Here is a 14472-nt window from a genome sequence, read left to right as displayed (position 1 = left end):
AACAACTGTGACAGAAAAATGGATGCACATTGGCTTTTCTGCCCTCTTCAGTACAGGGACACCAAACCAAAATTGAAAAATTGGAAGAAAGCGCACCAGCCTAGTGCATTTTTGTAAAAAACGTATAAATCGTAGTAAAACACTCTATTTTGCTCTCAAAGAGAGAATGTTCACAGGCAAAAATACAAAGCACCACCAGATGTGTGTCAGTCAAATACAGTGGGGATCGAAAGTTTGGGCACCCCAGGTAAAAATTTGTATTAATGTGCATAACGAAGCCAAGGAAAGATGGAAAAATCTCCAAAAGGCACCAAAAGACGCCATTTTTTTGTTTTCTGTAATTTTGAAAGTGTAAATGATGGAAATAAAATCTAACTTTTTTTTACATATTATAAGAATGTCTAATCTGTAATTTGGTGCCTTTTGGAGATTTTTCCATCTTTCCTTGGCTTCGTTATGCACATTAATACAAATTTTTACCTGGGGTGCCCAAACTTTCGATCCCCACTGTAGATGCATAGGAAGAGGGCAAGTCCTTCAAAACCCATCAGCTGCATTTATTTGATTGACACGTGCCTGGTGGTGCTTTGTGTTTTATGCCTGTGAATATTCTCTCTTTGTGAGTATGAAATGTTTTACTATTATTTATTAAAGTTTTTAATTAAAATGCACTAGGCTGGTGTTCCTTCTCCCATTTTTCAATGTCCCACACGGCCAGCTGGATCCTGGAGAAATCTTCACTACAGGGATGCCCTGTCCTCTTCCTGGCTCTGAGTGTCTGGTGCTGCAATGGTTAACAACTTCAGGCAGAACAGCAGTACAGATGGCTCAATGAAGACGTGACCCTTCTTTCCTCCTCCTCCATTGGGAAAAAGTTCTGTAACATGATCTGTGAATGAAGGAGAGTCTGATCACTCACATGGCTTTCTCTACTATTCACAGATCATGTTGCAAGCTGTTGTAATCCATGAGTAGAACTTTTCTTACTGGAGCAAAAGGAAGGAGGGAGCATGCCCTGTTGGGTCATCTGTATTGCTGTTCTTCCTAAAGACCCGAAGCTGTTACCCTTGCTATGCTGGAAGTGCAGAGGCTGGAGGAGGATGGCAGAGAAAATTTCTCCAGGATCCAATGGCAAACATTATTCATTACAGGTAAGCAACTTTTTCAGATAAACTTCAGCTTAGGTGTGAACATTGATCCGCTTTAATGTGAATCTGTCAGCCATTGTAGACAATAAAGCCTTGTGCACATGGGTGAAAATGATGCCATATTTTAACAGGCTTTTGTTAATCTTTATCAGTCTCCCCTCTGCACCGCTCTCATTTATTTTAATACTATGGACATTGCTATTAGGGTCAGTCCACTTACCTTCCTGCACATTGTTCAACGGTCACTGAAGCTCCCAAATTGAACAGGAGTGTACAACTTGGTTACGGTTTAGCGCAGAAGTCAAATACTAAAGCCAAAGTGAAACTTAATCAGAAAGGCACACAGATGAGTGTTTCTGGTGAATAAAGGGTAATAGTACACATCTGGTACCTAATGTTATTAGAAGGTAAGAGGTACATTGGAATTTAGGTTCAAAACAGGACGACTGCCAGCTATTTTCATATTCTGCTACATTATTAACATTGTATCATGTATCATTTCTTGTAACATTGTATATTTTTTTGTATCATTGTATAATTTCTTGTAACATTGTATCATGTAATATTTTTGTAACATTGTATCATGTATCGATTCTTGTAACATTGTAACATGTATCATTTCTTCTAGTTGCTGTTTACTGAGGACACACATCAGAATGTATGGGAAACAACACACCTAGCACCTGACCATTACTGCATCAGTGTACAGATGAAGTTTGAGGAAAGAACAAGTAATCCAAGTCCAAAAGTGTGTGTGAACCTGAATGGTAAATACAGTCAATATTCATATCTGGGTCATAGAATATAGTATGACATCTGGAAGATTACTGGTGTTTTCTTTTATTGCAAAGGGCTAAGTGACACTTTTTATAAAGCTCTTCTCCACTGAAATAGCTTACTCTGATTTCAAAGAACACCGTGAGCCTCTCAGTGTGCATTAGAAGCTGCACCGCTTTTATTCCTTGGATTTCAGCTATTTCAATCACATAGCTCCCAACTGTCCCTGGTTTTGAGGGACTGTCCCTGATTTAGAGCAATGTTCCCCTGTCCCTCATCCCCCCTCATTTTTCCCTAATTTGGTCTGATCTATATAGTTGTATAGAAAAATTCACTTGTTATCTTTCAAAAAGTGTTTCCCAGTGCTAAACCATTCATCTAATTTTTAAATTGCTGCGTTTGTACATTTCAAAAAAGCCAATATAAAGGAATAGTGGTGGTAAAAAAAAGCCCTTGTGGATTTAATTAACCTTTTTTTGAGTTAATTCTTCTTTAAAGGGGTGTGGCAGGGGGCGTGTCCTATGCTTTCATACATTCGCCAGTAGGTGTCCCTCATTTCCATGTCAAAATGTTGGGCGGAAAGCAATCATGGAGGCTCAACATTCCACACAGGTTTGTCTGTTATTGAGGGCAGTCTGCATGCAGATACAGTCTACCTAGGAATGGCCCTCCTCCAGACTGACATCCATGTGATACTTGCATAACTCCTCCCATGGGCCATCCCACTGTTTGCATCAGGGCTGAAGGCTCTTAAGAGGAGTACTGAGGCAGGGTGCTGTGATATTTCAGAAAGCTATGTACAACACTCTACAGGTCCTTTCCACCAGTTATAATCTGCCTGCATTGCATAGAGAAGTACCGAGATCTAGTGATTATATTTTTCAAAAAAAATCTTTAGGAAGAGGGATAAGAGGAACCAGAAAGGGAAAATATAAACAAAATATAAACAGATTCGACTTCAGTTTTAAGATTAACAGCATATCTGGAAACACAAGCCTGATCATAAATTTTCAGCTTGAGATACTTGTGTATATTAGTGTATAAGTCACTTGGACCTATTGAGACTGGCCCAATGTGTAATGTTACCCCATACATTTTAATGTACAGTATTTTACTCATTACCTGCATTGTGTTAAGGCAGCCTATTTACTGTATTAAAGAAATACACTACAATTGATTAAAGAAAGAAGGTTGGGACTTTGAGTGAGATGTGTTTTTGTACAGTAGATAATTGTACCAAAAAAAAATATAATATAAAAGTTTATTCATAATTAGCACATGAGACATGATACATAGCAAATATGACAATCTGATATGAAATATAACAAAATATAACATTACAATTCCAATATTGTACATGATAAGTAAACTTCCTAAATAAGATGGAATGTAGACGCATAAAAAACTGCATTAAAAATCTTGACGCATTTCGTGGATATGATTCCACTTCTTCAGAAGTAAATGCAGAATGCATATCTAAAAATAAAAAGTTCCAAATTATTAAATAAAAAGTAGGATAAGGGGGGAGGAAAAAAGCCAACTACCCCAGACAATAACTTACATGACAGCCCTGTAATAGGTCATGAGATGCTGAGAGCTGGAAGTTGTTGGGGAAGGCTGGAGAATGTCCCCGCCAGGAGCTGAGGAGACGTGCATTCGCGGACAGCCAAGGCAGACAACCCCACACTCGAGGGGAGGAGAAGGAGGTCCATGGGACTGGACATAGTGATGCCGACCAGCAAATCCAAATCTGAATAGATTAAAATAGTGTAGTAAAGATGATGTATCTAGTGTGGGGCCTACCGCCAATGTGATAGTGAAAGAAAAAATGGTGAGGTGAGGAAATATGTTTGAAAGCCATCAGAGAGCCTAAGGGCCCTTTCACACGGGGCGGATCAGTAATGATCCGCCTCCGTCTGTCCGTCAGCTCAGCTGAGATCCTGCGTAAAATCCCAGCTGAGCCGTCGGCTGACACACTGTGCAGGGACCGCCCTGTCTTTTCTCCGCTCTCCCCTATAGGGGGATCGGATGAACACGGACCGTGTGTCCGTGTTCATCCGACCCGCAGACGGAAGAAAAAATAGGATTTCCTTCCGTCCGCAAAATCGGAGCTTTGCGGAGTCGGGTGATTACATAGGGACCAATGTATGTCCCGTTTTCATCCGCAAACGGATGGATGAAAATGCGGACATACGCCTAATGCCGAAAAAGTAGGAAAGTGCAAAGGTCCTAGAATTCATGAACAACCAGAGGTGACCGAAGAAGAAAGAGACCAGTGGAAAGAAAAGGTTGGGAGACAGAGATGATGCAGTGGGAAGTGAAAAGTGGGGTACCTAACAAGTCTGGCGGTGATGCCGAGGCTGGCATGTGTTCCAAGGAGTGTGCAAAGTTGAAATGAAAAGACAAGACCTCCCACAAGACTGCAACGCTTGTACGCCCGGCCGCCATGCATGATGCCCCCAACGTCATGCTGGGCATGTAGGGGCAGGGCATGCCCAACACACGCTAGGGATGGATTGCACGCAGCCGGTGCCGGTGACGTCATGCACAGGCTGTGACGCTGATGCACCGAGGAAGGCCCACCCAGTCCCCCAATGAAAAACAGGGAGGAGAGGGGAGGCCCCAAATGTGCATCACAGCTCCCAAACCAGGAACAAAACGGGCAAACAAAAAACAACCAGTTTACATGCCTCAAAGAAAAATTTGCGTATATACAGTAGAGACCAAAATTTTGGACACACCTTCTCATTCAAAGAGTTTTCTTTATTTTCATGACTATGAAAATTGTAGATTCACACTGAAGGCATCAAAACTATGAATTAACACATGTGGAATTATACATAACAAAAAAGTGTGACACAACTGAAAATATATTTCATATTCTAGGTTCTACAAAGTAGCCACCTTTTGCTTTGATTACTGCTTGGCACACTCTTGGCATTCTCTTGATGAGCTTCAAGAGGTAGTCACCTGGCGCAGCACCCCATCACTCTCCTTCTTGGTCAAACAGCCCTTACACAGCCTGGAGGTGTGTTTGGGGTCATTGTCCTGTTGAAAAATAAATGATGGTCCAACTAAACGAATAGCATGCCACTGCAAGATGCTGTGGTAGCCATGCTGGTTCAGTATGCCTTCAATTTTGATGAAATCCCCAACAGTGTCACCAGCAAAGCACCCCCACACCATCACACCTCCTCCTCCATGCTTCACGGTGGGAACCAGGCATGTAGAGTCCATCCGTTCACCTTTTCTGCGTCGCACAAAGACACGGGGGTTGGAACCAAAGATCTCAAGTTTGGACTCATCAGACCAAAGCACAGATTTCCACTGGTCTAATGTCCATTCCTTGTGTTCTTTAGCCCAAACAAGTCTCTCCTGCTTGTTGCCTTTCTTTAGCAGTGGTTTCCTAGCAGATATTCTACCATGAAGGCCTGATTCACACAGTCTCCTCTTAACAGTTCTAGAGATGTGTCTGCTGCAAAAGGTGGCTACTTTGAAGAACCTAGAGTATGAAATATATTTTCAGTTGTTTTACGCCTTTTTGTTATGTATAATTCCACATGTGTTAATTCATAGTTTTGATGCCTTCAGTGTGAATCTACAATTTTCATAGTCATGAAAATAAAGAAAACTCTTTGAATGAGAAGGTGTGTCCAAACTTTTGGTCTGTACTGTATATAAGTTGGTATTTACAAATAATAAATGCAAGAGTGGAAATATTTATGCCTTCCATAACAATTTACCATTGGGATAAATGCGGACCACTTCCAACCGGGTCAGCTGTCAATAATGACAATGCACAATAGACTAGCAATAATAAATATGTGTAGGCAATTTTCTCCACTCCTGTCACACATCTTCATCCCTGGATCGTGTTGTAGAACGGGTTTGGGACTTTGAATGAGGCATATGATGAAACAAACAAACATACACCTCCATCCCTGTCAATTGATTAAAGAAAGAAGGTTGGGACTTTGAGTGAGATTTGTGTTTGTACAGTAGATAATTGTACCAAAAAAATTATATAATATAAAAGTTTATTCATAATTAGCACATGAGACATAGTACATAACAAATATGACAAGCTGATATGAATTATAACCATTACAGATCCAATATTGCACGTGATAAGTAAACTTCCAAAATAAGATGGAATGGAATTTACTGTATAATGAATAAGCTAAGAATGAACCACAGCACACATATGTATGAATATGCTCTATGTTATTTCAATGTAACACTTAGGGGGTTATTTACTAAAACTGGAGAGTGTAAAATCTGGGGTAGCTGTGCATGGTAACCAATCAGCTTCCAGGTTTTATTGTCAAAGCTTAAATGAACAAGCTGAAGTTAGATATCACGCTCAACTTCTAAAACAAATCTAAGATTGAAAATGTAGAATCAATGTCATTATGAAAAAACAGTCCATATTTTTCATATGAATGCTTCAAAAGGGGGTGATGAGCATACACCAGCAAGTGTCCAAAGTAAAATGGATGATTGTTCAAGTGACTTTAGTGACAACCTCCACCAGTGGTAGTTATAGCAGCTCACCTCAGCTAATGGACCCCTGAGTGAATCAGTCAGGTCTCGTAAGCGGTTCCCTCAATGAGATAATCAAGCCAGGAACTTTTGATCAGGATACAATGCGAATAATTTGCTAGATCGTGAATGGTTTCATCAACAGACTCCAATGGGATAAGGACATAGAAAAGCCGAAACAAAATCTAGTGCACTCCTTTTAAATAAGATTTATTTTAAAAGGATAAAAAGATGTACTTACAAGCAAGGCACTGTTCCACAGTGCCAGGGATTCACAGCGTGTAATCTGCCTGTACTCCACGAGAGACAGTGCATAGGAGGCGGGTGACATCACGATCATCAATCACGTGTTCCCTACGCGTTACGTCCCAAAGGGGCGGGACTTCTTCAGTGGTAACGGAATGACGTGAGGCACCCGCTTATGTACACTGCTAGCCAACGTCTCTTACCAAGCCAGTCTAGCAACCCAGTACTACGGCTGATGTAAGGCAGAGAACGTGGCATTATTTAGAGAACTCACAAGAAAAAAACATTGCAGTTTTAAAACTTTACCAATGCTAAATATCACCATAGCAATTTTCTTATAGAATGAAAAGGATTTATAAAAAAAATTATATAAAAAAAAATACACATACATAACATATGTATCTATTTTATATATAAATGTCATCCCATGTCCAAACTGTGTCTCATGGGTACTTTAGCAGAAAAAACAACAACAATAAATGTATACAAAAACTACTCATTGCAAAAACTAAACACATTTTTAACGGTCAGAAATGAAACAGTTAATATCAAATTCGACATTCAGGCCGCCCGGCACCATAACCTTAGTTTTATGAATCCAATGAGATTCCCTTCGAATACAGTGCTTAATTACCTTTCTAATACCCCAGAACTTCAAGCCCCTGGTGTTTTGATTGTGAACCAATTTAAAATGTTTGGACACATTGTGCGTTTTAAGTCCTTTTTTGATGTTGTTTACATGCTCACCCAATCTGACACAAAGGGATTTCGAGGTCCTGCCAATATATTGGAGACCACATTCACATTCGAGCATGTAAACAACACCAACTGTGGCACTAGCAATAAGTTGATCTATCTTGTACTGTTTATTTGTGGCAGCAGCCAAAAACTCCTTACGTTTTTTAATATTGCCTTTTGAATGCTTACAAGCAGTACAACGCTTGCAGGCGTAGAAACCTGAGAGGAAGGAAAAAAGACTACTTTCTGACTGTACAGGTGGTATCAACCACCCCTGGAGCCAGTCGATCACATAGGGAGGGTGCTATTTTATATATAAAAGAGGGACGTTCGGGTAACAAAGGGCCCAATACCCTATCTTTCTTCAGTCAATTATTGGATACGATTTTTCCAAATTTTTTGTGATGATCATTATAATCCAATATCATCCTGAAATTGGAAACACTCGTGCTGGTCTCCTTAATTTTATCGGAGACCAACACAGTTCGATCCAAACCCTTCACCTTCTCAATCTCATTGTTCAAAGAATCTTTATCATATCCCTTTTGCTGGAATCTGAATGACATATAAAAAATATGGACTGTTTTTTCATAATGACATTGATTCTACATTTTCAATCTTAGATGTGTTTTAGATGTTTTGTGTTGCACTGCTGTTTTTATCTTCTGTGATTGGGGATTTGATATTTTGACCCTCCACTTCTACAGCCTCCACAGCCTAGCTGCTGTGTTTTAGGTTTTATTTGCGCTGGTTGATTTACAATTTGTTAGCATCATGCTCAACTGCACCAGTTTTAGTAAATCTCCCCCACAGTGTCAAGGTGTGTTGCAGTAATACACAGTAAAATGTATGTTACTGAAATGCTAAATTCTGGATGGGGTACAAAATCTCTCAAGATTCCATCCAAAATAACACTGTACTCATAAGTATTTTTACTATGCTGTCTATGCATTCATTCTTCTAATTTGTTGCCTCTAAAGTTCATTATACACTCATATCTGCACAGTTTCCAACATCACTAACACTATAGTAACCTTGGCAAATAGAAAAGTTCAAAACATATACAACAAAAAAAATTGTGGTCATTGCAAGCCTGCACAACCGAAGAAAAATCAATGATAATATATTCTAAAAATGGCACATTTTCTAATATTAATGTAAGTATTTTTTTTTTAAATGTTAACGTATTCAGGTGTTTAAATTTCATGATATCCTCTTGTTTTCCCTTTAACATAAAAAGATGCAAAACTGTATTGAAAACTAGTACCAATAATTATATAAACACTTTTTTCTGTAATATTATCTATTCTACAGACCTGGCACACAAGGAAGTCATTTTGGGATCTGCTGTTGCCATATGTGTTTGTTTGATAATACTTGTGATTCTAGCAGTTTACCTTATTGTGTATCGGCACGTGTTACATCCCAAATCACATCTTCCTTCAAATCTGGTAAGCTGCATGTATATTTAGACAAAAAATATAATTCAAAGGTTTTGGTCTGCACCACAATAACTTTACACATTCTATAGCAAATGTATGATTATCTGCAAATACAATCCTGGCAGATAGAATGTGTTCGTAGATGTGGCCAACATCACTAATCGAATAACACTATACATTTCCCATGGGCCTTTTTAGGGCCAAAATGTGTAAACCAAAATCATCAAAATTAAAAATACAATCATTTTTATTTGCAATGTTCATTAAAAGACAAGTGCATAACGACTCATGTACGCATCAATGCATTATGTCATAGAATACCCCAAAAGTCACTGATCAGGGAATAATTATAGTGCTTGGCATATCCACACTGGTTTCTGAATAAGGGGTTAGTCCTTGTACAGGGATCTACCCCTGACCCTTACACACACCCTCCAAACCTCAAATAGTGGGTGTGGTTAAATTTCACTAACAGTGGGAGGGTCTTAACAGGGTCATTAAATACCAGGAGTGCATTATGTACAGAGTGCATAGTTCAGAGAGGGGTTACACACAGACTGCAGAGTTCAGGGTGTGCTACGTAAATAGTGCAGAGTTAAGGGATGCACAGCATACAGAGTGCAGAGTTCAGGTGTGCGCTATACACAGTGTGAAGAATTCAGCCTTTTTCCACAGCTGCTTACATCTGTATCCCCCATCCACATCTGACTTTTACCCCTCTTCAGCTCTGACCTCTGCATGCAACCCCCTTCTACTGCCTCCATCTTCTCCCATCTCCTTAAAAGCTCCACCATCTTCCACATGTCTTTTTTTTGTTGCTGTATTAAGCTGAAGCACCCAGCCAGCTCTAGTACCTCCCTGCATACGGTAGCTGGCTCACTTGCGGGGAGATCATCCAGTTGTGATGTTGGCATTTGCACCTGCATCTCCCTTGTCCCCATCCTTCACTCAGTGGGAGCCACTCAAGAGATCTGATCTGTGGGAGCTGTTGATGAACAAGCTGCCATTTGTAAGCATAGAAGCCAGACTTTTGCCTTTTCAAGTAACAGTGGTCAGCAGGGAGCAGAGGGCCTAAAGCCTCGTACACACGACCAAGGAACTCGAAGGGCGAAACACATCGTTTTCCTCGTCGAGTTCCTTGTTAGGCTGTCGAGGAACTTGACAAGGCAAGTTTCTCCATTCCCGTTGAGGAAATAGAGAACTTGCTCTCTTTTTGGCTCGTCGAGTTTCTCGACAGTTTCCTTGACAAAAATGTACACACGACCGGTTTCCTCGGCAAAAAAATATCTCCCAGCAAGTTTCTTGCTGTTTTTTGCTGAGAAACTCGGTCGTGTGTACGAGGCCTGAGTCACAGGTGGTGGAAGTTCCAGCTGAAAAAAAGCCCTGTTTATTCCGCAATCGGGGACTTTTTGGGTCTTCTATGACATATTGGGGTTTATTTAGGAAGAGCAAATAGACTGTGCACTTTGCAAGTGCAGCTGCTCCAGAGCTTAGTAAATGAGGTGAAGCTTCACTTTGCAAAGAATACCCAATCACGTGCATGACAAATAAAAAAAAAGCATTTTTTCTTGCACATGATTGAATGATAGAATTCAGCACAGCTCATTTACGAAGTTGGAGCAACTGCACAGTCTATTTGGCCTTGGTAAATCAACACCATTGTATTGTTGAGTACACCTGTAGTTACATATTTTATGTCTATTAAAGGGGAGTTCCAGCCTTTTTTGATGTTTATTAAAAGTCAGCAGCTACAAAAAGCATAGCTGCTGGCTTTTAATAAACATACACTTACCTGCTCCACTTCCCAGCACCGCGCCGCACGGATCTCCGCTCCTCTCCCCCCCCTCTCCACGGCGCCTACATTCCTAACTGTTATCACCCGGCCGTGACAGCTTTAGGCTTCACGGCCGGGCACACACTGCGCATGCAAGAGCGGCGCTGCGCTACCTGATTGGACAGGCGATTGCCTGGGACCTGTCACATGTCCCAGGCAATCGCCTACAGGGAGGGGCGGCCAAAAGGCGATATGACGTATCGCCTTAGCGGTCCCTGGGCGGAAGGAGGAAGTGGGACAGGAAGTCCCACTCCTCCTGAAGCCCCCCCCCCCCCCAAAAACAAATGACATGCCAAATGTGGCATGTAAGGGGGTGAGGAGTGGATTAAGCAGAAGTTTTTTGGTGGAACTCCGCTTTAATGAACAGTGTAAATAAAGATTGTTGTATTTTATAATTTTGATGATTTTGATTTACACATTTTGGCCCTAAACGTCCCTTGGGAAATGCATGGTGCTATTAAGTATAATGACATTTTTTTTTACTTTTTTTATGTTCAAGTTGACACAGCTTATCAAATAAAGACAAACATTTTTAAGGATATTTCATGTATATTCTCACAGTCAAGCTTATTGTATTTTGCTGCCTACATTCTCAAGCAAACCTGATTATCCAACAAGTGTACCTGGTAGTGTGTGGGGTGTTATATCAATGCTGGGCTGTGTAGTAGGCTTTTTTTGGGTGCTTGCATATATTATTACATTCTTTGTAGTTACAGCTATAGTATAGCCCAAACTTTTCATATGTTGTAGCAACTCATGTGGCCTTGTCTACACTTGAGGCTGGGGACAGTAAAAATAGGCTGCAGTTTTATCATCCCCTGACAATCCAATTTCATCTAATATGGCAGCTAGAGGGGGTGGTACAAATGCTTCAAGCGGTGATGCTTTGCTTCTTTAAGGGTTAAAATAAGCGGTAATGAGGCAACATATCACCTCCTAGCTTCCTGCCAACCTCTCCTCTGATTGTTAAGTTCATTGAACTTTAAGCTGAATTCCAGGCAGATATAAAAGAAACGAAAGAATGCAGCTTTGTGTTCAATAAAATGTTCCTTGAGCCTAGGTTCACACTGACTGCAGGAATGAAATAATGTGAGTTCAGCTAAACTCGCACAATTTTATTCCCGCGTGTCAGTCCCGACTTTGGGTGCAATTTCAGAGACATCCGTGTGGGTTTCTGCACAGATGTCAATGGAAATCGTACCACGAAATCACCAAAAGTAGTACAGAAACTACTTTTGGGAATTACAGCTCATCAATTTAGAGTTCACCAGGAGCTTTTGTGCTAGAATTATCACTGTAAAAGTGATCCGCAGCTATACAGCCACCGGATCACTTTCACCTTAAATGCTGGAGCCGGCTGACCAAGAAGAACACAAACTGATGGCTGCGGTAGGGAGCGCTATAAACTAGTGAGATCTTAAATAGTGAATAAACATAAGAGTGAACATATAAACCAGTGTTTCTAGTGAAAGATGATACAACTAATCATCAAACATATGTACAATTTTCTTTGTATACAGTAAGGCCTCGTACACACGACCGAGGAACTCGTCGGGCGAGACACATCGTTTTCCTCGACAAGTTCCTTGTTAGGCTTGTCGAGGAACTCGACAAGCTTGCTTTGCGTACACATGGTCAAGACAAAATCTCCTCATTCTCAAATGCGGTGACGTACATTAAATACAACGGCACGGGAAGTTTGATTCCACTTGCACAACTCTTGGGGCTGCTTTTGCTAATCTCATGTGTTTGTGTGTTAAGTAAAAGTTTGGTAAGAGACGATTTGCACTTTACAGTCTGTTACAGCTTGAAAAATGTGTTATCTCCATTACAAATGCTACTTTTACTCCCATCTCATACTTTATTCTGAGCAAGCGTGGGTTTCTTAGCATACATACGCTCGAGTTTCTCGTTGAAAACCAGCCCGACGAGGAACACGACGAGGAAGTTGAGACTCCCGTCGAGGAAATAGAGAAATTGCTCTCTTTTTTGCTCGTCGAGTTCCTCGACAGTTTCCTCGATGAAAAACGTACACACGACCGGTTTTCTCGGCAAAAAAGCTATCCCACCAAGTTTCTTGATGGATTCTGCCGAGGAAACCGGTCGTGTGTACGAGGCCTCAAATAATCAACCATATCTTCACAACATGTGCTGAAAAAGGGAAAAAAAGATTGTCCGATGTGAAAACCAAAAGGAACTTTTCTTCCACTGTTGGAGTGAGCCACCTTCACCGACTACGTTATGTTTATTCACTATTTAAGATCTCACTAGTTTATAGCGCTCCCTACCATATTTTTATTCTAATTTGCACTAGTGGTATTCACACCTAGTTTGGGGCAGCTGCTTTATTTTAATTGTATTTTCGTAAATATTGGTTTTATATTTTGGCGCAAGGTAATTATTAATTCATCAATTATTTAAGTTAACTAGGTAATTTTACAAACAATCTGCATATTACAGCCCTTGTACAGTAGGACTCCAAGAGGAGAAGGGAGAAGCAGTACAAGCAGCCAGTGAGGTGGGTTGTAATGCAAGAAACCTGCTGTTAGGAGGAGGGAGCAGAATGACAAAGATTTACTGTCATGAGTGTGCCTCTTCTCCTTTCACTGGCCAGTCAGGTGGTGTGGATAGGAAAGATACCTGTAAGTGAAAGTGTAACTGCAGCAGAGAATGATCAGGTCTCCTGCCATGTCAGGCAGAATTATGCTGTGTGGTAAAACTGTGTACATTTTAGGATTGGGTGGACAGAAAAACAAATCCATTTGGCAAGTAAAACAACTCCCGTATATACTATATGTCATTTGTGTATTAATGTAGCTGTTTGACTTTAATGTGGTAGTTATTTTACAATACATTTTTAATCTGTGTCTATACATTTCTGTTTTCAATAGAATTTTAATGATGTAAAAGCAAAATCAAGTGCCAGCGATTACAAATCTGATGAAGCGTTTTTGGCTCCCTCAATATTTGAAGGTATGGAATTTGGTAAACACACACTGGACTCTGATGATCATGAAGAACATCCTCAAAATAAACGATATGTCTCGACTGAAACTTGGAGAACAGGCTATGTTAACTTCAGGCAGAAATACACTGATCCTAATTTTCCTTTAAGCAAAACAGTGGAACTTAGAAATTCGACATATGGGGCAAATGCTGCACAAGACTGTCTCCTGGACTATCCAAGCATTTGGATTCCACCAGATGCAAGCTATACGAAGGCTAAAGATTGTCTTCATTATGGACACATTTGCAATGAATATGATTACTATAATGGCCTAACGTCATTTAGGCAGGACTGTAATAAGCCAAATCAGCTATATTTCAATCAGGAAGAAAAATCACATTGTTTGTACATTAATGAACAATTTCGGGCCTACACCAATATTTCAGGTGATACCTAACTTCTAAAACCAGCCCTTTGTCTATTATAAAAAAAAACTAGTAATGACTTTGTTTAAAGGAGAGATTTTAGTAAACGCAGGGAAAGATGAAACTTTTTACTGTTCTTGTAAGTCAAGACAAGTCTATTTGTTCAAGATTATAGGAATGTCAGATGTGTCCGCTTTGACCATATTACTCATATCAAATAGCGAGCTGGCCAAACCAGTTAGTCTGGTTTTAAAATGTAAGAGAGATGGGCAAAGGTTTGCACTGAATAGAATGTTTTCAAAGCTAGCTTGGTAACATTTTTTTTAATATTTGCTGATCTCTATCCATTGTCTGAAACAATTAGAGTGGAATT

The 14472-nt window shown here is 40.2% G+C and overlaps 1 protein-coding gene across 1 annotated transcript in view; it reads left to right on the top strand.

The window, feature by feature from the left end:
• Positions 1–14168, top strand: part of LOC120937354 (interleukin-22 receptor subunit alpha-1-like) — a 48188-nt gene extending 34020 nt beyond the window's left edge. The window contains exons 5-7 of the mRNA XM_040350509.1: positions 1777–1915; positions 8766–8902; positions 13619–14168. Of these exons, the coding sequence (XP_040206443.1) occupies positions 1777–1915; positions 8766–8902; positions 13619–14131 (789 nt within the window). The 3' untranslated portion in view covers positions 14132–14168. The remainder of the gene's footprint in view (positions 1–1776; positions 1916–8765; positions 8903–13618) is intronic.
• Positions 14169–14472: the final 304 nt, after the last annotated feature.

The sequence above is a fragment of the Rana temporaria genome, chromosome 4 (assembly GCF_905171775.1).
Source record: "Rana temporaria chromosome 4, aRanTem1.1, whole genome shotgun sequence".
NCBI classification, from domain to species: Eukaryota; Metazoa; Chordata; class Amphibia; order Anura; family Ranidae; genus Rana; species Rana temporaria.
Note: the sequence above shows the minus strand (reverse complement) of the source record. Positions and strands in the feature narration are given on the sequence as shown.